A 24,760-nucleotide genomic window follows, 5' to 3' on the forward strand; every position below is an offset into this window, starting at 1 on the left:
ATAGATGAACTGGGAAAGATGGAATTTGTGCTAAGTGATGCATATTACTAAGTTAAACCAGGGCAGAAATTACTAGTAAATGCCAGGGCCCTGGCGAATATTGCTAATCAAAGAGACTTAGGGTTCAAGTACATACTTCATTGAAAGTGGCAACACAACTAGGCAGGGAGGTGAAGGCGACATCTGGCACACTCGCTTTTGTTAGTCAGGGCACTGAGGTCAAAAGTTGGGCTCTCATGTGACAACTGTATGAGACCTGGTCACTCAGCCACAGGAAGGGGATGGGATTAAGTTGTAAAGGATGCAGAAAAGGGCAAATACATGAATGTTAAAGGGCTTATATTATAAGGAGACACTGGAGAAGTCACAGCTTTTTCCCTTTAGATTCTCTCTACATGAAATCATGAGGAGGTTAGAGAAGGCAAATGGTCACAGTCTTTTCCCACCCAGAGTAAAAGCGGTAGCATACTTTTAAGACGAGAAGGGAAAGATTTAAAGGGAACATCAGAAGCAAATTTTATTAGAGGTTGGTGGTATGTTGAATGAGCTGTCAGAGGAAATGGTAGACATAGGTACATTAACAATGTTTAAAAGACATTTGTACAGGTACGTCAATATGAAAAGTTATATGGATATGGGCCAACTACAGGCAGCTGGGACTGGCTCAGATAGGAAAACTGTTTGACGTGGACATGAACTAAAAGACCTGTTTTTGAGTTGTACAACTCCATGACTCCTATTCAATTGAAATTAATTTGAGACTGCTTGATCTGAAAATGGTCCTGACAAGACCTTGAAAGAATTTGAAGAAGTTATTGACTTTTGATAGTTATAAAAGCAAGAACTGTGGTGGAGAGAAGGTTGGCAATATTGGAGCTTGAAGAAAAAACTGAAGAAAGAGAATGGAGATGCAGGTAAGAGCTTACTTACATAATTAAATAATATATCCTGATTTGTTCAATTCTTGGAGGAGCTGAAGTCAATACAGTACAGGGAGTGGTTTGGTAGACGCTAAATTGTTAGCTCTACTGCTTTGTTGAATTCAACATTTATATATGGTTTCATTGTTTCAAATACTATAGAACTTCCCTCTTATGACCAAATTGTCCTACATTCACATTCAATCTAAGAATATGAAAAACACCAGCCTCTCCTAAACATTGTTTAATTATCAATAGTGTAACTGATAATATTCACCATCTTCCTCTATCAGAGTGCATTTATTCAGAACTTTATTACTGATGTTTATTACTTTGCAATCACAGCCAAAGAAACAGTTAAAAACAAATTTGCTCAGTGCCAAAATGATCCAGCAACTTCATAAAATAACAAGTCATCTGGCTGCTGGGAATTCACTCATTCACCAGTACACAGCAAGTATTATTCATGTTAAATAAAGTCGGAGTGCATCAGCACATCCAATAAGTGTGTAAAGCGGCAATGATAACATCCATAAGAGATAGGAGAATTAGAATATTCGGACCATCGAGCCTGTTCATCACGGCTGACCCATTTTCCCCTCTCAAACCCGTATGTCCATCTCCTCCCAGTAATCTTTCACATCCTGACTAATCAAGAACCTATCAAACTCCACTTTAAATAGACCCAATGACATGGCCTCCACCGCAGCCTGTGGCATCGAATTCCATAATTCACCACCTTTTGGCTAAAAAAATATTCCTTCTCATCTCTGTTCTAACTGGATGTCCCTCTGGTCCTGGATTCCTTCACTATGAAAAACTTCCTCTCCACATCCACTCTATTTAGACCTTTCAATATACAATAGGTTTCAATGAGATTCCCCCTCATTCTCAATGCACGCTGCATCTAAATGTATACGAACTGCCCCATACTCAGCCCTATCACTCTGGTTCTCCATACCCCTCCCAAATTAGCTTAAACCCTCCCCAACAACTCTAGCAAACCTGCTTGCAAAGATATGTCCCCCTCAGGTTTCAACGTAATCTGTCCCTTTTGTATAGGTCATACCTTCCCTAGAAGAGATCCCAATAATCCTGAAATCAGAAACCCTGTCCCCTGAACACCTCCTCAGCCACACATTCATCGTCAAATCATCCTATTCTTACCCTCACTGCTATGTGCCACAGGCAGTAATCCAGAGATTACTACCCTAGAGGTCCTGCTTTTCACCCAATTCCCTAAATTCTCTCTTCAGGACCTTCTCCCTTTTCCTACTCATATCATTGGTGCCAAATTCTGGCTGTTCACCCTCTCTCTTTAGAATACCATGGACCCAGAGACGTCTCTCAACCTAGCACCTGGGAGGCAACAATCATCCAGATGTCTCTTTCATATCCACAGAATCTCATGTTTAATCCCTTAACACGACTACAGTCCTCTCTCCCCTTCCCGTCAGAGCCACAGCGCCAGAGATCCGGCTGCCGCGCCTCGCCTCGCCTCGCCTCGCCCTACCTCCCCTCCCCACACACACACACACAGGTCGTTCCCCCAAGTGTCCATTCCCTTATTTATGAGCGAACGGCCCACAGGCGTACTCTGCACTGGTTGCCCATGTCCGTTCCCTCTACTGACAGTCACCCAGGTATGTCTCCTGCAGCTCTTATCTACCACCTCTTCAGTTTCCCGTATGAGCCTAAGGTCACCTGAACCCGACCCTGTTCAGTAAATTTTGATTTTCACTTTCATTTACTTTTATAGTTACCTGTAAATGAAAGAAGAGGGCCCTAATGCTATCCTAATTGTAAATAAAAGTTCTAATCAGTTACAAACTTGAAAGGAACTGGGGAAGTTGGGTCTTCCCACTAAATCGGGGGCAAATGTTGGATACCGTTAGAACTTTTACACCGTAAAAACATCTGAGTATCTAACTATAGAATTAACAAGGCGCAAGCGAAGCTATTAACATAATGCAATAAATAATGTCATTTTATCACCCATGAGCAACACCAATGTTCATGGATTTCCAGCAATTCTTTTACTTCCCTGACGTGTTTTATTGCAAGGCCTGATGGAGGCCTGCGTGATTGTGAAAAACTCGTTCCAGTGAAAAGACAGCGGAGAGATAAATTGTCAAACCCCGAGAACTAACACATTACCCATTTTAAGATCCTGAGGCAACCTACAGCTCTTTTCATGCACCCCGTTCTCACCTACCTTAGCAAACGATACAACTTGAAGTGCAACTCAGCCGCGACCATCCGCAGCCACACGGGATCGGAACGTGCACCAGCACCGGCAACGGTCGCGAGTTCGACCAGCACGAGTGCGCGCGCTTCAGCAGAAATATCTCGTGCACTGTTCGGAGGCGGTGAGCGAATAAGGAAACAATTTGCGGATACAAGTTTAGCTTTTTCCAATAATTTTACTTTATTAAATCTTATTGTGTCCATATGGTAATAAACAAGGAGAATTCTGATCTAATGACAACTAAATAAAATAACCCGCAGTCGTATGAGCGGAAAACGAGAGGACTTTATTTCAAATTAAACTTTATTCATAACAAAAATATACACAAAAGAATAAACAGTGCATTTTTTTACATTAAGGAAAATACATTCAGGAGTACTTAACTTTATAAACAATAGCATCATTGCCACTCACGTGGCCTAGTTCAAGCGAATGGTCTGGTTATGGAATGGAATGGTATGCAATGTCACATTACAAAATGTGGCAGACGTAATAAGCAAGTGAAGTAAAAGAAATTCTATTCAGAGAATGCATTTTTCAATTTTAACTACAGTGGATTTGGTTAATCGGGACTCATGGGGACCAGTACATTTTGGCGCAATTAAGCAGCTGCCCCAATTAGCCAAAGTTTCATGGAAATAGTTAAAAAGGTATAAAAAGACAAACTACTATTTAACTCCGCCACCGCCAGTTTAAATTCCATGCTGAATATTTTGGAGGATCGAGAACTGAGTAACAAATTATCTATTTAAATGAATATAGAACAAACACCACTAACACCACTACAGTACTACAAAACAGTACATTGGTTCCTAATACAGTAGTTATCAATGGAGGAATTCATCCTGTGTACGCTGTCGTGTTATTTTGATTGACTGTAAATGGACAAAGTCAGACACTTCATGCAGATAATGGACTTTTTCATACAATTCCCATCTTCCAAATCTTCATTTTCACTGTAACATTCAAGATGATTGTCGATACCTTCAAATTCTTTGCAGTTACTAACTTGTTGAAGTAATAAAACCGTTCAATTTTCACTCATGGTTATCTCTGGCATCTCTAAGCCTGAATGCTTGAAACTGCAATAAACAAAACAGTTCTGAATTGTCTTACTGCTCATTTCTTGACAACTATGAGTGACAAAAATCACTGCTTTTTGAACACCAACACACATAAAGATACTATTTCAACACTGTTTACTCTAAGCAAGTATAATGTCTATGGCTACACAAGCACATGTGACTAACGCTATTTAGAAACTGTTCAGCAACAGTCTCCTGACCCAATTAAGCGATATGGTGTCCCAAATAAACAAAGGAATCCCAGCTATTTTCTCAATTAGATCTTGTTCTTTTAAGAGTTGTCCCAAATAAATGGCTTCCATATTTAACTGGCAGCCTAATTAACCAGAAGCCACTGTATTTTGGTATTTGAAATTTCCCTTCTAACCTGTTGGTTAGAATGGGCCAAATCTAAGTGAGAAGCAAGTTATTTATTCAGGTGCAAATCAATAAAAGTCTCAAAAGCGTAAGACACAGCTTAAAAAAATACATTTATATTTCTACGGTAATTTTAGAGAAAGTTTTGTAAGATGATGTTTTCGTGAATCAATTTAAAGCCAGTATACTTCACAGTTCACGCACAAAGTCACGCTGGGTACTTTCCTCTACCTCAGCATTGAGCTCTCCCACCCACCAATTTTCAAAACAAGAAATTATGAATACCCATTCAATAAACAGAAGGGCACAAGTCCATGTGGAAATTAGCTTGGACAAGTTCAAATTGTATAAGTAAATGGATTATACATTGTCATGATTAGTGTTACGTCTATATAATGATATCCTACCTGCTTCCTCCCCGTTTGTGCTCTCAACTAGACAAGGTCAGACATCCTTAGTGCAGTTTCAAAGTAAGTAATTTCATGAATGGCAATAATGTCATAATAGCATGGACTCATGTGATATAGTTACACTGTTTTTATTGGATGATGACATTTATTGAAGAGGCACAACAGCACCTCTTTCACCTCAGATGGTTGAAGAAGTTTGGTATGGACCCCCAAATCCTAAGAACTTTCTATAGGGGCACAACTGAGAGTATCCTGACTGGCTGCATCACTGCCTGATTTGGGAACTGTACTTCCATCAACTGTAAATCTCTGCAGACAGCCCAGCACATCTGTAGATGTGAACTTCCCACTATTCAGGACATTTACAAAGGTGTGTAAAAAGGCCCGAAGGATCACTGGGGACCCAAGTCACCCCAACCATAATCTGTTCCAGCTGCTACCATCCAGGAAACGGTACCGCAGCATAAAAGCCCGGACCAACAAGATACGGGACAGCTTCTTCCACCAGGCCATCAGACTGCTTAATTCATGCTGACACAACTGTATTTCTATGTTATATTGTCTGTCTTGCTGTACATACTATTTACAGTATTATAAATTACTATGAATTGCACATTGCACATTAGATGGAGATGTAATGTAAAGATTTTTACTCCTCATGTACATGAATGATGTAAGTAATAAAGTCAATTCAATTCTTTATTTGATTTTTATTTTACTAAGCATCAGAATCAGGTTTATTACCACTGATGTAAAATTTATTATTTTGCGGAGGCAGTACAGTGCAATACATAAAAACACTAAGTTACAATAAGAAATATAAAAATAAATCAATAGTGCAAAAAGAGAGAAAACAGTGAGCTAGTGTTCATGGGTTCACAGACCGTTAGGAAATCTGACGGTAGAGGGGAAGAAGCTGTTCCTAAAATTTTGAGTGTGCCTCTTCAGGTTCTTGTACCTCCTCTCTGATGGTAGCAATGAGAAGAAAGCATGCCTTGGATGATGAGGGTCCTTAATGAAGAATGCCACGTTCTAGAGGCACCACCTTCTGAAGATGCCCTTTATGATGGAGTCTAAAACACAGCAGCTTGTTTTGATTGGAGCCTCCATACCAGGTGGTGATGCAACCAGTCAGAATGGCCTCCACAGTACATCTGTAGAAATTTGCCAGAGTTTTTGGTGACATACCAAATCTCCTCAAACTCCTAAGGAAGTATAGCCACCCGTGTGCCTTCTTCATGAATGCATCAAATTTTGGAGCTCAGGATAGATTGTCTAAGACGCTGATGCCCAATAACTTGAAACTCCTTTCCCTCTCCATTGCTGAACTCTTGATGAGGACTAGTTTGGGTTCTCCTGACCTCCCCTTCCTGAATTCCTTGGTCTTCCTGATGTTGAATACAAAGTTCATAATTATGACATCACCTAATCAGCCCACCTATCTCACTCCTGTATGTCTCCTTATCACAATCTGAGACTCTGCCCACAACAGGTATGTCATCAGCTAAGTTAGAAATAGTATTTGAGCTGTGTTTAGCCACACAGTCTTGAGTGTAAAGAGAGTAGAGAGAGTAAGCATGCATTCCTGAGGTGCTCCTGTGTTGACAGTCAGCACAGAGGAGACATTATTTCCAATTTGCACTGACTGGTCTCCTGATGAGGAAGTCAAGGAGCCAGTTGTGGAGGAAGGTACAGAAGCTCAGGTTTTGAAGCTGGTTGATTAGTACTGAAGGGATAATGCTGTTGGACACTGAGCTATAATCAATAAACAGTAGCCTGCTGCAGGGACTTCTGTTGTCCAGGTAGTCCGAGGCCAAGTAGGAAGCCAGTGAGATTTTATCCACGATAGACTTTTTGCGGCAGTAGGGAAATTGCAGCGGCTTCAAATTCTTGCTCAGTCAGAAGTTAATTCTAGCCATTACCAAGCTCTCAAAGCACTTTATCACAGTACATGTGAGTGCTACCAGGTCATACTCATTGAGGCAGCTCACACTGCTCTTGAGGCACTGATGCCCTTTTGAAACAAGTGGGAACCTCTGACTGCAGTAGTGAGAGGCTGAAGATGCCCTTCAATGCTCCAGCCAGTTGATTGGCGGAGGGTTTCAGTGCCCTGCTAGGGCTTGATGCCTTGTGAATGTTTACCCTCTTGACAGATTTTCTGACATCAGCATCTGAGATAGATTCATCAGATGCACAGGTATAGTTTTATTCTCCCTTTCAAGGCATTGAGCTCATCTGCGAATGAATTATTACCACCATTTATGATGTTAGGTCTTACCGTATAGGAAGTAATGGCCTGCAAACATTGCCATATTTGACGCACATCCAATCACATCTCCAGCTTCACAGAGAATTGATTTTTTCACTCTCATGATAGCCTTCTGTAGGTCCTAACTGGACTTGTTACACTTCTGGATCACCATTCTTGAATGCCACAGATCTAGCCCTCAGTAGGTTGCCAATCTCCTGGTTCATCCATGGCTTATACTTTGGGTATTTCTGGTATTTTCTCGAAGACATACTTTCATTCACAAAGATCTTGATGAAGTTGGTTACGACTGTGGTACGTTCATTCAGATCCGAAGATGAATCCCTGAGTATGGTCCAATCCAATCATGTATGAAGAGCCAATAGTGTAATACTGTTTACTTTTTAAGTTGTGTTGTAAATTCACCTTATGCTAAACGTCAATCTTCTGGAATATATTTTATTATTTGTTAACTTATTTATGGTAATATTGCTTTATGTATTGTGTGTGTGTGTGTGTGTAATATGGACTGTATTGTGGACCTCAGTCCAGTGGAATGTTGTTGCTTTTGGCAGTATACATGCATAGGGTTGAATGACAATAAACTGAACTTGAACTCAAAGCAGTCCTGTAAATGCTCCTCTGCATCCCTTGACCATAGCTTTATGGTCCTCATGGTCCTGGTGCGTGTGATAGTCATTCAAATGATAGTGAACATAATAGTCACTCAACCTCATCTCCTCAGTATTAATCACCAAGCTTCTAACCTGGGCCTCTGTACCTCCCTCTGCAACTGGATCCTCAACTTGCTCATCGGGACACCACAGTTAACACAGATTAGTAATACCATCTCCTCCACACTCACAATCAACACAGGTGCTCCTCAAGGATGTGGCTGTAATGGCATTCAATGATCATCTAGGGCCATAGAAGCTTGCTTGATTTTCAGAAATAGACCACTTTAAAAATTAATATTTTTCCAATCTTAGTAAGAAATTAGAAAAATTACTTCGAAAAATGCAGGAATCAAGGAACAGTAGGAAGCCATGTGGTTAATTGTATACATAGAACATCGAACTGTACAGCATAGTACAGGCCCCACAGCCCATAATGCTGAGCTGACCATATAACCAACTCCAAGATCAATTTAACTCTTCCCTCCCACATAGCTCTCCATTTTTTCATCCATTCTTAAGTGCCCCTAATGTATCTGCCTCTACTACCAAGCCAGGGAAAAAGTTCCATAAATTAACCACTCTCTACGGAAAAAAAACTTACCTCTGCCCCTGCCCCACTCACTTCCCTTCAAACATCTTAAAAGTATGATCTCTTGTATTACCCACTACCACCCTGGGAAAAAGGCACTATCTGTCCACTCTATCAATGTCTCTTATTATCTTCTACACCTTATCAAGCCACCTTTTATCCTCCTTTGCTCCAAAGGGAAAGCCCTAGCTTGATCAACTTTTCCTCATAAGACAAGTTCTTTAATCTAAGCAAAATCGTGGTAAACCTCCTCTGCACCAAACCTTCCACATCCTTCCTATTATGAGGTGATCAAAACTGAACACAATACTGTAAGTGTGGTGCAAACAGAGCTTTAAAGAGCTGGAACATTACCTCACGGCTCCTGAACTTAATCCCCCAACAAATGCAGGCTAACACAACATACACCTTCTTAACAACCCTATCAACTTGCATTGCAACCTTGAGATATCTATGAACATGGACATCAAGATCCCTCTGTTCCTGCACACTGTGAAGAATCTTGCCATTAACCTCGTACTCCGCCTTCACGTACAACCTTAAAAAGTGCATCACTTCACACTTTTCCAGAATGAACTTGATCTGCTACTTCCCAGCCTAGCTCTGCATCCTGATAATGTCCTGTTATAATTTACAACAACCTTCTGCACTATCCACAACAGCTTCCACCTTCATTTCATCCACAAACTTACTAACCCTCTTCTAGGTATCCTATGTTCCTTCTTAAGCTCTGTCCTAGCTTCCTTATAACTCTCAGGAACCCTGTCTGATCTTTGCTTCCTAAACCTTAAGTATGCTTCTTTCTTCACCTTGGCATCCGTTAACTCATCCAAGTCGTTTACAAAAATCACAAAGAACAGGGTTCTCAGAACAGGTGCCTGCAAAACACCACTAATCATGGACGTCCAGGCAGAATATGTTCCATTTACTAGCATCCTCTGCTTCCTATGGGCAAACAAATTCCGAATCCATGCAGTCAAGTTTCCATGGATCCCAGGCCTGCTGACTTTATGAAGGAGAATCTTATCAAACAATTTATTAAAACCCATACACACCACATCCACCACTCAACCTTCATCAGTTTCTTTTGTCACTTCCTCAAAAACATCAGTCAGTCTCATAAGGCATGATCTGCCCCTCGCAAAGCCATGCTGACTATCCCAAGCACTCCCTAATTCCTACCTAATAGCATCATAATTAGCCCTCCCACAATTAAATACCTTCCCATACTGTCTACTCCTATCCTTGTCCAAGGATATGCCAAAGGCCAGGGAAATGTGGTCAGTATCTCCAAAAAGCTTGCCCATCAAGAGATCTGCCACCTGACCAGGTTCATTGCCTAGTAGTTGATCCAGTATGGCCTGGACACACTTAACAAATTCCGACCCATCTAAATCCCTTGCACTAAGAAGGTGTCAACCATTATTCGTGACACTGAAGTTCACCCATGACAACGACCCTGTTATTTTTGCACCTTTCCAAAATCTGCCCACTGATCTGTTCCTCAGATTCCCATTGTTATTGGGGGCCCTATAGAATACTGACTACAAATTGGAGTAACGCTGACTATAAAGAACTTTATATTCATCCCACCTTGCAGCCCTTGCTCGATAGCCTGCAGGTTATGGCTCTGCAGCTAATCTTAAGGTACCTTGTGAATGCAGCTACTTCCACCACCCTATTGGGTAGTGCATTCTAGACTAACCACTCACTGAGTGAAATTGTTTTCTAAATTATTCCTCTTATCCTCTACCAATTAAATTAAATCTGTGGTCCTTATTTAATAGCTCTCTACTAAAGGAAATAGATCTTTATTGTTTAATGCATTTCATTTACATCTGCCTTTGCACAAAAGAAAACTGGCTTCATGACAATATTTCTTCTGTCCTCACAACATTCTTATAATCTCTGTAGCTTTCCTAGAGTTTTCACTTGCATCCTAAGGTTTGATGTTTAATAAGCTATACAGTACACGAGTTGTAACTTAACTGCAAATGATTTCTTGGCCTCAACCAAATACATTAACCTCTCCTCTTATTTTTGGGAAATGGTGAACATCATGTCAAAGAACCACTTCTACTAAATACCTTATGATAAATAGCATTTTCTAATGCCTTCTTAACCTCTGGAACTCCATTTGTCATTTTTACAGCCACACAACGTGACTGTATTAATAACAGACTTCTGTGATTTGGTTCACTGAGTGAGTGCCTACTTTAAGTGGCAACACAACTTATCAAATGGAACAATTATTCAAAAAAAAATCCAGTGAGTGGCAGTTCAGTGGATGAAAATGCCTTGTTAAAGAGCCAGGTCAGAGAATGGCCAGACGAGTTCAAGCTGACAAGAAAGTGACAGTAACTCAAATAACAACAGGTTACATCAGTGGTGTGCCGAAGAGCATCTCTGAACATACAAGTGGCATACGTCATCATGCCACTACGTCCATAAGTGCAGTGTTAAAAAACATAAATTTAGATATGCATTCACAGCTCCATGTTTCCTTTCAATTGGTTTTATGTTTTGTAGTTACAACATAAAACAGTGATGATAAGGAAGTTTTAAATGAACATGAGATGACTATTTACGTGTTAAAGCACAGTGAGACGTTCGAGTTTAAACAAAAACGCAGCAAGAAACAGTCGAGTAAAAAACAGCATAGCATATGCTTCTTTGGGAAAAGACAGATACAGCCGAGTTTAAAAAAAAAGCAGAAAACAAACAAATTCACAGGTTCATAAACAGTGAGTATCTGGTGATAATAATCATAAATTTAAAAAAAGCAGAAATGGCTAGTCACATCAGAAAGATAGATGTGCTCGATTGCACAACAGACAACTGGAATATGTATACTGAGCAAATTGAGCTGTATTTTGAAGCAAATGAAATAGCAAATCAGAAGAGAGTGTGAGTTTTGCTGAGTACATTTGGTTTAAAGGCATACAACTTGATTATAAGTTTAACTGCTCCAAACAAACCATCTGAAATGAGCTTTATTGATATTGTGTAAATAATGCAGGAACATTTAGAACCACAACCATTATTGATTACAGAAAGCTTCAGGTTTCATAACTGGAATCAAAAGGAAGAGAAGTCCACTTCAGCGCATGAGGCTGAATTGAAGAGATTGTTTGAGTATCGTTAGTTTGGTAATGGGCTTAATGATGCACTGAAAGATTGTTTAGCTTGTGGAATCTTACAAGAAAGCATTCAAAAACAGCTCTCACAACAAGCTGGAGGAACTCAGCAGGTTGGGCAGCATCCGTGGAAACGATCAGTCAATGTTTCGGGCCGGAACCCTTCAACAGGACTGAAGAGGGAAGGGGCAGAGGCCCTATTAAGAAGGTGGGGGGGGGGGGTGGGAAGGAGAAGGCTGGAGGGTTCCAGGTGAAAAGCCAGTAAGGGGAAGGATAAAGGGGTGGGGGAGGGGAAGCAGGGAGGGGATAGGCAGGAAAGGTGAAGAAGGAATAGGGGAAAGTATAATGGGTAGTAGAAGGAGGCAGAACCATGAGGGAGGTGATAGGCAGCTGGGGGTGGGGGCAGAGTGAATGGGATAGGGGAAGGGAGGGGGAGGGAATTACCAGAAGTTGGAGAATTCTATGTTCATACCAAGGGGCTGGAGACTACCCAGATGGTATATGAGGTGTTGCTCCTCCAACCTGAGTTTAGCCTCATCATGGCAATAGAGGAGGCCATGTATGGACATATCCGAATGGGAATGTGAAGCAGAGTTGAAGTGGGTGGCAACTGGGGGATCCTGTCTGTTGTGGCAGATGGAGCGGAGGTGCTCGACGAAGCGGTCCCCCAACCTGCGTTGGGTTTCACCGATGTAGAGGAGGCCGCACTCCTAACTGAAGCACAACTTGCATTTAAAAGAACAGTTGAAATAGCTCTATCAATGGAAGCAGTAGAGAGAGACACAATTGAGTTGTAATCAGGAATGAAAGTGAGCGTAAACAAAACTGCAACATCTAAACAGAAACTGGCCTGGCCGAACAAATTGTACTAATGTTGTAGTGGGGGCTCACGTACACCAGACCAATGCAGATTCAAAGTTGCAGAAACTTGCAGAAAATGCAACAAAGTAGGACACATACGAAGAGCATGATAAGCAAACAAAAGTAAATGGACTACGCAGGGAAAAGAAAAAGATAAAAAGTCAAATTGCAGTTTCAAAAAAACCACTAATTTGCATGCTGTTGAAGAAAAAAGTCTGAAAATGATGAGAGTGGTGTAGGACTGCACAGCTAAGAACAACTAAGAACATACTGGAGAAAAGGCAATTTCTGTGGGAATAACATTCATAACAGTGAGATACAACAGCCAACAAGCCACATTGAGTTTGTATGTGGTAACAACAGGAGGGCCAGCATTGTGATGCCATGAGTGGCTGGGACAACAACAACTTGATCAGAGATCCACCCACCATTTGCATGCCACATACCCTGCAGCAGAGTCAACTGAAAGCAAATTAGGAAAAATACTGGATGATGCTACAGTTGTGTAATGCATGGCATTAGAAAATTCAAACATATCAAGGGTAAAATAGTGATAAAATACCACATCCACATTTTGCAAAGTTTGCCTGGTTCCTTATACCATCTGTGACAAATTAGCCAGTGAGCTAGATCGCATAGAAGCTGAATGAATTCTTTCCAAGGTTGAGTGGAGCCCATGAGCAATACCAATGGTCCCAGTAGCCAAGAAAAATGGCGTGTCAGGATCTGTGATCACCATCAACCCAGGACTGAAAGTAGATCAATATTCTCTGCCTAGAAAAGAGGATATCTTTGCAAAACATTCTGGAGGAAAACACGTCAGCAAAATGGACTTAGCTTAAGCCTACCTACAGATGGAGATGGAAGAAGAATCCAAAGTGTTTCTCACCATAAACACTCACAAAGGGCTTTATTGCTATATTAGGCTTATTTTTGAAGTAGTATTTGCACCTACATTCTGTCAGAAAGCTGTGAACCAGGTGCAACAAGGCTTGTCCAGGTGCTCAGTGTTACCTGGATGACATCATGGTTACCAGTAAGGATGACAAGGAACATCTCCAAAATGTCAAAATATTGTTAAAAAGGTTATAAGTTTATGGGCTCAGAGCATTATGCAACATGTGTGAATTCCTTGTGTAATGCCCTGGTTCATATTTTTACTGTTGCTCTGGTGCTGCACTTAAACCAAGCATCACTTACTGTGGTCATACCATTGATACACCAGAGTGCTGAGAAAATTCAAGCAATGGTAGATGCCCCAAGGCCAAAGGTTGTGTCACAGTTGTAGTCCTTTAGGATTTGTCAATTACAATAATATGTTCCTGCCAAGCCTGGCTACTGTGCTCCACCCCCTTGAACTCATTATTACAGATCGGAAAAAAATGGCAACGGACAAAGCAGTGTGAGGTAGCTTTCCAAAAGGTAAAGGAAATGGTGACATCAGACACTGTATTCACACATTATGATCCACACTGTCCAGTGAAGCTTGCCATGCATTGTTCGGGATGCCAACACATCCAGAAGAAAGGTGTCCAGAGTAGTCAGAACCTCTTCCTACAGTCCCAGAGTCAACTCATACAACCATCATAGAGGAGGCCCCAGGACCTGAGATTCTTTCACAGTCACAGTTTCCCCTATCAAACAGAGTAAACCCCCTACCCCCCCAACCCATAACAGGAAAGACATTATCCTACAAGTGTAAGAAATCCTCTGCAGCAATTAAATGCTGCGGATGTCTATATAGTAATTGTATTATATAGAATACTGTGTATATACAGTTGAAGTCAGAAGATTACATACACCTTAGCCAAATACATTTAAACTCAGTTTTTCTCAATTCCTGATATCTAATCCTAGAAAACATTCCCTGTCTTAGGTCAGTTAGGATCACTACTTTATTTTAAGAATGTGAAATGTCATAATAATAGTAGAGAGAATGATTTATAGCTGAAATATGGAGGACTTAACATGTGATGGGCTATATTCATTACCTTTTGTAGACACTTTAGTATCCAGGTCATCTTCAAAGAGCAGTGCCTCAGAAAGTTGGCGTCTATCATTAAGGACCTCCGCCACCCTCTTCTCATTGCTACCATCAGGAAGGAGGTACGTGAGCTTGAAGGCACACACTCAGCGATTCAGGAACAGCTTCTTCCCCTCTGCCATCAGATTTCTGAATGGCCATTGAACCCATGAACACAACCTCACTACCTTTTTGCACTTCGTATTTACATTTATACACACACATTACTGTAATTCAGTTTTTTATTATTATGCAGTGTAATTTACTGATGCTGCATAACAAATTTCACAACATATGCTGGTGATAGTAAACCTAATTCTGATTCTTTCCATTTTAAGAGCTCAGTAAACAAATAAATAGCGCCCCCACCAATGTTTTCCTAAATCTATCAGTTGAAGGCAACTTCAATTGCAAAGTTTGATTTATAAATGGCAAATTTTGATTTATAAATGGAAGTGATGTACCTTAAACTCGGTGCGCCAGTGATTTCAGTAACGGTTCAATCGCTGACAGCTCCCTGCATCCACTCGCTCAGAGGTACAGCTGGGAAAAGCGAAACCCCAGTAGCTGCTGTCAACACCGGATCAGGTGTGCCGGCTCTTGCAGAGCAGATCTGCGGAGGACCCGCTGTGTGACAGCCGCCATCCCGACCCTCAGCTGCTGGGCACCAGTACATGCTCTTGGACACCCACCCCACTACCTCTCCCCAGGCCGCGCATCCAGTGGATCAGGTCGGTCCGACACCACCCTGCCAGCGCTGTGTCACCATAGCAACCTCGGGTGGCTGGAGCCCGCGATGCAGGAGATGGCAGTGCCCAACCTTCGCCCGAGCACCGGCGCGCACTCGTGCCTCGAGCCCACACAAACGCGGAACGACCGGCATCATCGCGGAGGGAGCGCGTGCGGACGTTCGGCCAGGGACTACCCATCATGCCTCGGCCGGCCCAGCATTACCACCATGGTTCAGGGGGTAAGTGGCAACGCAGTTAGTGTTGAATATCACCTCAGGCTGCCGCAGTTCCACTCCACTTGGGCGGCTTGGCTTTGATAGATCGCTTTCCACGGCGCTGTCCCCACCTCCGCTGCTTGTGGTAAGGCAGATTGTTCAAGTCGACATTTTGGAAAAAATAGGGTTTCAGACTTTTGCCGGTTATGAACGATGCTGATCGTCTCTTTGAAGCTGTAAACAATTTGTCCGAGGGCGGTACAGGGGGAAGACTGGGGAAAATGGCGATAGGTATAACAGTGTGTTTGGTATCGCCAACATAATTGCATAGATTAGAAGCCGCAGCTGATAGTGACAGAAATTTCAGAGGTTTAAGGTCAGCAGAAAAAATATAAATATATTGCTATTTTCATTGAATAAATAAGATCTTAGAATGTTTATATCTGCCCCGTTAACTTTAATGATGCACGGAAGATTATATGACTGCAGATACTTTTTATGGTATGAAACTAGCTATTAGGAATACTTTTTGGAAATTCTAATCGACTTTACCTGTTATTTATTTGTATATTGATTCCGAGTTAAAGACTTGGCAGGTGCCAGTTTTTTTCCCATCACTAAGAGAACTCTAATGTAAAAGGGATGGGAGACTTATTTCCTTTGTTTTTTTTGGAGAAAAAGCTCCATGTAAATTTTAAGGAGAAGTTAAAGGATACTAACTGTTCTATTGTAGCAGTGTAAACTCAAGGAATTGCATTTTACATGTGGCCATTAACTTCATGCCATCTAAATTCAGCATTGTTTAACAAATTTTGGAGGTGTTTTGTTTATTTTACTTGTTTAGAAATTATTTTCTTTGAAAACATAAAAAATAGGAGCAGGAGAGATTGCCTGGCCCATCAAGTCTGTTAGCCACAGACTGAGCTCCACCTACTTGCTTTTTCCCCATAACCCTTAATTCCCCTCCTATGCAAAAAGTCAAACTGTGTCTTAAATATTGTAGCCTTTACTGCTTCCAAAGATTCGCTCCTCTCTGGGAAATGCATTTCCTCCTCATCTCTGACCTAAATCTACTGCCCCAAATATTGAAGCTATGTCCTCTAGTTCAAGGTAAATGTATTATAAAAGTATATATATGTCACCATATACTACCCTGAGATTCATTTTCTTACAGGTGTTTACAGTAAATACAAAGAAACAATCAAATCAATGAAAAACTACACACAAAGGTGGGGACACAACCAATGTGCAAAAGACAACAAATTATGCAAATACAAAAAAGAAAAAAACAATAAATGAGTAATAAGTATGGGGAACATAAGTTTCAGAGTCCTTGAAAATGAATCTGTAGATTGTGGAATCAGTTCAGTGTTGGGGAGAGTGATGTTCTCCCCTCTGGTTCAAGAGCCTGGTGGTTGAGGGGTAGTAACTGTTCCTGAACCTGGTGGTGTGGGTCCTGATGGCAGCAGTAAGGAAAGAGCATGGCCTGGATGGTGGATGCTGCTTTCCTGCAGCAGCACTCATGTGCTCATTGATATGGAGGGCTTAGCATGTGATGGGCTGTATTCATTACTTTTTGTAGACACTTTGGTTCAAGGCCTTGGTGTTTCCATACTAGGCTAGTCAGTACACTTTTCACTATGCATCTATAGAAGTTTGTCAAAGTTTTGGATGACATACCAAATTTTCACAAACTTCTAAGAAAGTAGAGGAATTGCCATGCCTTTTTTGTAGAAGATGATGTTGTAGCTATTAGTGAAACATGGTTGCAGGAGGGGTGTGATTGGCAACTAAATATTCCTGGAATTCATTGTTTCAGGTGTGATAGAATCGGGGGGGGGTACAAGAGGGGGAGGTGTTGCATTGCTTGTCAGGGAAAATTATACAGCGGTGCTCTGGCAGGATAAATTAGAGGGCTCATCTAGGGAGGCTATTTGGGTGGAATTGAGGAATGGGAAAGGTGCAGTAACACTTATAGGGATGTATTATAGACCACCAAATGGGGAGCTGGAATTGGAGGAGCAAATTCTTAAGGAGATAGCAGATATTTGTAGTAAGCACAAGGTTGTGATTGTGGGAGATTTTAATTTTCCACGCAAAGACTGGGAAGCCCATACTGTAAAAGGGCTGGATGGTTTGGAGTTTGTAAAATGTGTGCAAGATAGTTTTTTTGCAGCAATACATAGAGGTACCAACCAGAGAAAGGGCAGTGTTGGATCTCCTGTTAGGGAATGAGATAGGTCAGGTGACGGAGGTTTGTGTTGGAGAGCTCTTTGGGTCCAGTGATCACAATGCTATTAGTTTCAATATAATTATGGAGAAGGATAGGTCTGGACCCAGGGTTGAGATTTTTGATTGGAGAGAGGCTAACTTTGAGGAGATGCGAAAGGATTTAGAAGGAATGGGTTGGGACAATTTGTTTTATGGGAAGGATGTAATAGAGAAATGGAGGTCATTTAAAGGTGAAATTTTGAGGGTACAGGATGTTTATGTTCCTGTTAGGTTGAAAGGAAAGGTTAAAAGTTTGAGAGAGCCATGGTTTTCAAGGGACATTGGAAACTTGGTTTGGAAAAAGAGAGATATCTACAATAAATATAGGCAGCATGGAGTAAATGAGGTGTTTGAGGAATATTAGGAATGTAAAAAAAATCTTAAGAAATTAGAAAAGCTAAAAGAAGATATGAGGTTGCTTTGGCAAGTAAGGTGAAAATAAATCCAAAGGGTTTCTACAGTTATATTAATAGCAAAAGGATAGCGAGGGATAAAATTGGTCCCTTAGAGAATCAGAGTGGACAGCTATGTGTGGAGCCAAATGAGGTGGGGGAGATTTTAAACAATTTCTTTTCTTCGGTATTCACTAAGGAGAAGGATATTGAATTGTGTAAGATAAAGGAAATAAAGGTAGTTATGGAAAGTATGACGATTAAAGAAGAGGAAGTACTGGCGCTTTTAAGGAATATAAAAGTGGATAAGTCTTCGGGTCCTGACAGGATATTCCCTAGGACCTTGAGGGAAGTTAGTGTGGAAATAGCAGGGGCTCTGACAGAAATATTTCAAATGTCATTAGAAACGGGGATGGTGCCGGAGGATTAGCGTATTGCTGATGTTGTTCCATTGTTTAAAAAGGGTTCTAAGAGTAAACCTAGAAATTATCGGCCTGTGAGTTTGATGTCAGTGGTGGGTAAATTGATGGAAAGTATTCTTAGAGATGGTATATATAATTATCTGGATAGACAGGGTCCGATTAGAAACAGTCAACATGGATTTGTGTGTGGAAAGTCATGATTGATAAATCTTATTGAACTTTTTGAAGAGGTTACTAGGAAAGTTGACGAGGGTAAAGCGGTGGATGTTGTCTATATGGACTTCAGTAAGGCCTTTGACAAGATTCCACATGGAAGGTTAGTTAGGAAGGTTCAATCGTTAGGTATTAATATTGAAATAGTAAAATGGATGCAGCAGTGGCTGAATGGGAGATGCCAGAGAGTAGTGGTGGATAACTGTGTCAGATTGGAGGCCGGCGACTAGTGGTGTACCTCAGGGATCTGTACTGGGTCCAATGTTGTTTGTCATATACATTAATGATCTGGATGATGGGGTGGTAAATTGGATTAGTAAGTATGCAGATGATATTAAGATAGGTGGAGTTGTGGATAATGAAGTAGGTTTTCAAAGCTTGCAGAGAGATTTAGGCCAGTCAGAAGAGTGGGCTGAAAGATGGCAGATGGAGTTTAATGTTGATAAATGTGAGGTGCTACATTTTGGTAGGACTAATCAAATCAGGACATACATGGTAAATGGTAGGGCATTGAAGAATGCAGTAGTACAGAGGGATCTAGGAATAATGGTGCATAGTTCCCTGAAGGCGGAATCTCATATGGATAGGGTGGTAAAGAAAGCTTTTGGTATGCTGGCCTTTATAAATCAGAGCATTGAGTCCTGACGAAGGGTCTCGGCCTGAAACGTTGACTGCACCTCTTCCTAGAGATGTTGCCTGGCCTGCTGCGTTCACCAGCAACTTTGATGTGTGTTGCATTGAGTTTAGGAGTTGGGATGTAATGTTAAAATTGTACAAGGCATTGGTAAGGCCAAATTTGGAGTATTGTGTACAGTTCTGGTCGCCGAATTATAGGAAAGATGTCAATAAAATAGAGAGAGTACAGAGAAGGTTTACTAGAATGTTACCTGGGTTTCATCACGTAAGTTTCAGAGAAAGGTTGAGCAAGTTGGGTCTTTATTCTTTGGAGTGTAGAAGTTTGAGGGGGGACTTGATAGAGGTATTTAAAACTATGAGGGGGATAGATAGAGTTGACGTGGATAGGCTTTTTCCATTGAGAGTAAGGGAGATTCAAACAAGAGGACATGAGTTGGGAGCTAAAGGGCAAAAGTTTAGGGGTAACATGAGGGGGAACTTCTTTACTCAGAGAGTGGTGGCTGTGTGGAATGAGCTTCCAGCAGAAGTGGTTGAGGCGGGTTTGATATTGTCATTTAAAGTTAAATTGGATAGCTATATGGACAGGAAAGGACTGGAGGGTTATGGGCTGAGTGCAGGTTGGTGGGACTAGGTGAGGGTAAGCGCTCGGCATGGACTAGAAGGGCCGAGATGGCCTGTTTCTGTGCTGTAATTGTTATGTGGTTATATGGTAATGGCACTTACATGCTGGACCCAGGACAGATCCTCTGAAATGGTAATGCCAAGGAATTTAAAGTTGCTGGCCTTCTCCACCTCTGATCACCTGATGAGGACTGGCTCATGGATCTCTGGTCTCCTCCTCCCATAGTCAATAATCAGCTCTTTGGTTTTGCTGACATTGAGTGAGAAGTTGTTGTTGTGGGACTATTCAGCCAGCCTCGTGGAAACAGCTTTCCTGCCTCCATCTTGTCTCTTCCTTTTATGATTTTGTCTGTTCCTATAAGATCCCCCTCTCATTATTCTGAATTGCAGTGAGTCTAGTCCCAGGCGACTCAATCTCTCCTCATAGGCTAACCCCTCATCTCTGGAATCGACTGGTAAACCACCTCTGAAGCCAGTATATCTTTCCTTAAGTAAGATCAGAACTACATTCAGTACGCCAGATGCAGCATCAGCAGTACCCTGTGCAGTTGTAGTGTAACCTCCCATAACCTTCAATCCTTCTAGCAATGAAGGCCAACATTCCATTTGCTGCCTTGATAACCCGGTTACACCTGAAAAACAACCTTTTGCAATTTACGCACAAGCACTCTCAAGTTCCTTTGCACAACAGCATCTTTCACCATTCAAATAAAAATCTGATCTTTTATTTTTCCTTCCGAAGTGGATGACCTTGCATTTACTAACATTGTACTCCATCTGCCAGACTCTCTCCCACTTACTTAACCTACCTATATCTCTCTGCGTACTCTCCACATCCTCTGCGCAATTTACTTTTCCACTCAATTCACAATTTCTCCGTCTTCACAGCATCTGCTCTTAGTCATCAAACTTAAATATGCAACACACACAAAATGCTGAAGGAACTCAACAGGCCAGGCAGCATCCATGGAAAAGAGTACAGTTGACGTTTTGGGCCAAGATCCGTTAGCAGAACTGGAGAAAAAAAGATGAGGGGTAGAGTTAAAAGGTGGGAGAAACACAAGGTGATAGGCAAAACTGGGAGGGGGAGGGGTGAAGTAAAGAGCTGGGAAATTAGTGAAAAAGAGACAGGCTGGAGAGGGGGAGTCTGATAGTGGAGGACAGAAGGCCATGGAAGAAAGGAAAAGGGGGAGGAGAACCAGAGGGAGGCAATGGGCAGGCAAGGAAATAGGGTGAGAGATGAACCCTATTCCTGGTAGGGTGGTAGGAGTTTGGGGTGAGAGCAGACCTGCCATCCCCTTCTCACAATTTCTCCGCCTTCGCAGCATCTGCTCTTAGCATGAAGCTTTTCATTTGGGAACGAAGGTGATGTCCTCCTCCTTCAAAGAAAGGGGCTTTCCTTCCTCCACTATCAACGCTGCCCTCAACTGCATCTCTTCCATTTCATACATGTCTGCTGTCACCCTGTCCTCCCACCACCCTACCAGGGATAGGGTTCCCCTTGTCCTCACCTTCCACCCCGCCAATCTCTGCGTCCAGCACATAATTCTCCGCAACTTCCACCATCTCCAATGGGATCTCACCTCCAAGCACATCTTCCCCTCTCCCCTCACTTTCTGCTTTCCGCAGGGATCACTCCCTATGTGACTCCCTTGTCCGTTGTCCCTCCCCACTGATCTCCCTGCTGGCACTTATCCTTGCAGAACAAGTGCTACACCTGCCCTACACCTCTTCCCTCATTACCATTCAGGGCCCCAAACAGTCCTTCCAGGTGAGAGGACACTTCACCTGCGAGTCTTTTGGGTCATATACTGTGTCTGGTGTTTGGTTAATCAGCCTTCTGTATATGCTAATACATTACTCCCAACTCTATGTATCCTTATCTTATAGATGTTTCTTTTATGCAGCACCTTATCAAGTGCCTTCTGGAAATCCAAGTGTATGACATCCACATGTTTGCTCCCCTCCATGTATTGTGCACTTTATATCCTGAATAACTCCCGTATGTTTGTCCAACAGGACCTTCCTTTCCTGAATCCATGCCTGATGGAACTACTTCTATCTGGATATATTGCTATTTCTTCCTTGATAATAGCTTCAAACCTTTTCCTGACACCTGGCGTTAAGCTAACTGGCACAAAGTTACTTGTTTTTGGCTAACATCCCTTTCTAAACAGTGGCATGGCATTGCATTGCAGTCTTCTAATCTGCTGGGATCAGAGAATTTTGGTAAATGATCACAAACGTCTCTACTCTAGCTTCGACTGTTTCTTTCAGTAGTCCAGAGTGTATTGTGTCAAGGCCAGAAGACTTGACTACCTTTAGGCCCATGAGTTTGCTCAGCACTTTTTCATTAGTGATAGCAATTGTATTGAAGTCCTCACCACTCATCAGGTCCATAACATCTCTTTGGCATATTAGAGTTCCCCTAGTCGTGAAAACTGATACAAAATAGTTATTCAAAGCCTCAGCCATTTCCACATTAGCCAACAGTAATTCCCCTTTCTCATCTTTAGCCATCCTTCTCTCCCTTATATGATAATAGAAACATAGTAAAAGTCTTTATATTTAATGCTAATTTATTTTCATAATATATCTCCCTCTTCCTTATTGCTTTTTTGCTCCTTAAAGTTGTCCCCAATCTTCTAGTTTCCCACTTCTCTTGGCAACTTCGTATGCATGAGTTTTTAGTTTGATGTTTTTGTTTTTTTTTTAGTTATCCAAGGCTGGTTCTCCCCACTGTTACTGTTCATCCTTATAAATGTAATTTACGGTGGTGCTGCAAAGCTTTGGAACCCTGTAGAATTTTTTCTATTTCTGCATAAATATGACATAAAATGTGATCAGATCTTCACGTAGGTCCTAAAACTAGATAAAGAGGACCCAATTAAATAAGACAAAAACATTATACTTGTTCATTTATTTATTGAGAAAAATGATCCAATATTACATGTATTAGAAAAAGTGTGTGAACCATTGCTTTCAATAACTGGTGTGACCCCCCCCCCCCGTGCAGCAGAAACTTCAACTAAACATTTTGGTAACTATTGATCAGTCTAGCACATTAGCTTGGGGGAATATTAGGTCATTCCTCCCTATAAAACTGCTTCAAATCTGGGATGTTGTTGGGCTTCCTTGCATGAACTTCTTGCTCAGATCCTTCCACATTTCTATAGGATTAAGGTCAGGACATCGACTTGGCCATTCCAAAACACAAATTTTCTTCTTTTTAAACCATTCTGTTGTTGATTTACTCTTGTCTTTTGGACCATTGTCTTACTGCATTATCCAACTTCTATCAAACTTCAGGTGATGGACTGCTACCCTGACATTCTCCTGTAAAATGTTTTGATACATTTTTGGATTCATTGTTCCCTCACAACGATTGCAAGCTGTCCAGGCCCTGATGCAGCAAGGCAGCTCCAAACCATGATGCTCCTTCCACCATGCTTTACAGTTGCGATGAGGTTTTGGTGTTGGTGTGCAGTGCCTTTTTACCTCCAAACATAGCAATGTGCATCTGTGCCAAAAAGTTCAACTTTTGTCTCACCTGTCCGCAGAATATTGTTCCAGAAGTGTTGTAGAACTTCCAGATGGTCTCTTGCAAACTTGAGACCTGCAGCAACGTTTTTGTTTGGAGAGCAATTGTTTTCTCTGTGGTGGTCTTCCCTGAACACCATCCTTATTCAGTGTTTTTCTTAGTGGACACATGAACAGAGACTTTAGCAAGTTCTAGAGATCGCTGCAGGTCTTTTGCTGTTACCCTTGGGTTCTTTTTCACCTCCTTCAGCATTGCACATTGTGATTTTGATGTGATTTTTGCAGGATGCCCACCCCTAGGGAGAGTAGCAACAATACTGAGTTTCTTCTATTCGTATTCAATTTCTCTTGCTGTGGACTTATGAACTCTTGGGTATTTAGAAATGCTTTTGTAGCCTTTTCCAGTTTCATGAATCTCTAGAATTCTTCTAAGGTGCTCTGAAAGTTTTCTTGATGGAGGCATCTTGCACATAAACAAATCTTTTTTTTTGAGAAGAGCAGGCTGTGTCAATAACCTGACTGTGTGTCTTTTTTAGAGGCAGAGCACCTCTGCAACCAACACCTCCAATCTCATCTCATTGATTGGAACACCTGACTCCAAATAGCTTTTGTAGAGGGCATTACCCCACAGGTTCGCATACTTTTTCAAACAGATATATGTAATATTGGATCATTTTTCTCAATAAATAAATGAATTTTCTCAATGAATGAATGAACAAATTAATTTATTGTTAATTTTTTAACTGTAATCTCTATCTAGTTTTAGGACTAGCATGAAGATCTGATCATATTTTAGGTAAGATGCAGAAATAGAGAAAATTTTACAGGGTTCACAAACTTGCTAGCACCACTGTATTTTTATTGAGCACTATGAAAAATTTCTCTGAAAGTCTTCCACTGTTCGTCTACTGTCCCCCACTATTTAGCCTGGGTTCCTAGTCTACGCTAGCCCACTCCTTCCTCATCCAATTGTAGTTTCCCGGTCATACTATTGCACCCTCCATTTATGAGAAATTCAGTTATACTGCGAGAATTTTTTTCCCAAGAGGATTCCTAATTACCATATTGTTAATTTTGCCTTTCTGATTGCACAGGACCAGACCTAAGACAGCATTTTTCCTTGTAGGTTCAGGAACATGATGAATGGACGCATTTCATGAAAAT

General features: G+C 41.4%; 2 protein-coding genes across 7 annotated transcripts in view; one reads left to right on the forward strand and one right to left on the reverse strand.

Annotated features, from left to right (window-relative positions):
- The window catches only part of LOC140196328 (mitofusin-1-like), a 72,670-nt gene extending 69,448 nt beyond the window's left edge, over positions 1-3,222 (reverse strand). Inside the window, exon 1 of the mRNA XM_072255325.1 lies at positions 3,136-3,222. The gene's annotated coding sequence lies outside the window, so the exon portion shown is untranslated. The remainder of the gene's footprint in view (positions 1-3,135) is intronic.
- A 12,122-nt stretch (positions 3,223-15,344) lies between these two features.
- The window catches only part of zmat3 (zinc finger, matrin-type 3), a 94,367-nt gene continuing 84,951 nt past the window's right edge, over positions 15,345-24,760 (forward strand). For 3 of the 6 annotated variants that reach the window (XM_072254560.1, XM_072254562.1, XM_072254563.1), the window contains exon 1: positions 15,553-15,646. Coding sequence is in view for 1 of the 6 variants with exons in the window: in XM_072254558.1 (XP_072110659.1) it covers positions 15,486-15,525 (40 nt within the window). In the remaining 5 variants the exon portion in view is untranslated. Of the gene's footprint in view, positions 15,526-15,552; positions 15,647-16,675; positions 16,731-24,760 lie in introns of those variants that run through there. The other 3 variants (XM_072254559.1, XM_072254558.1, XM_072254561.1) reach the window with 3 other exon arrangements.

Source organism: Mobula birostris, chromosome 4 (assembly GCF_030028105.1).
Source record: "Mobula birostris isolate sMobBir1 chromosome 4, sMobBir1.hap1, whole genome shotgun sequence".
Taxonomy (NCBI): Eukaryota; Metazoa; Chordata; class Chondrichthyes; order Myliobatiformes; family Myliobatidae; genus Mobula; species Mobula birostris.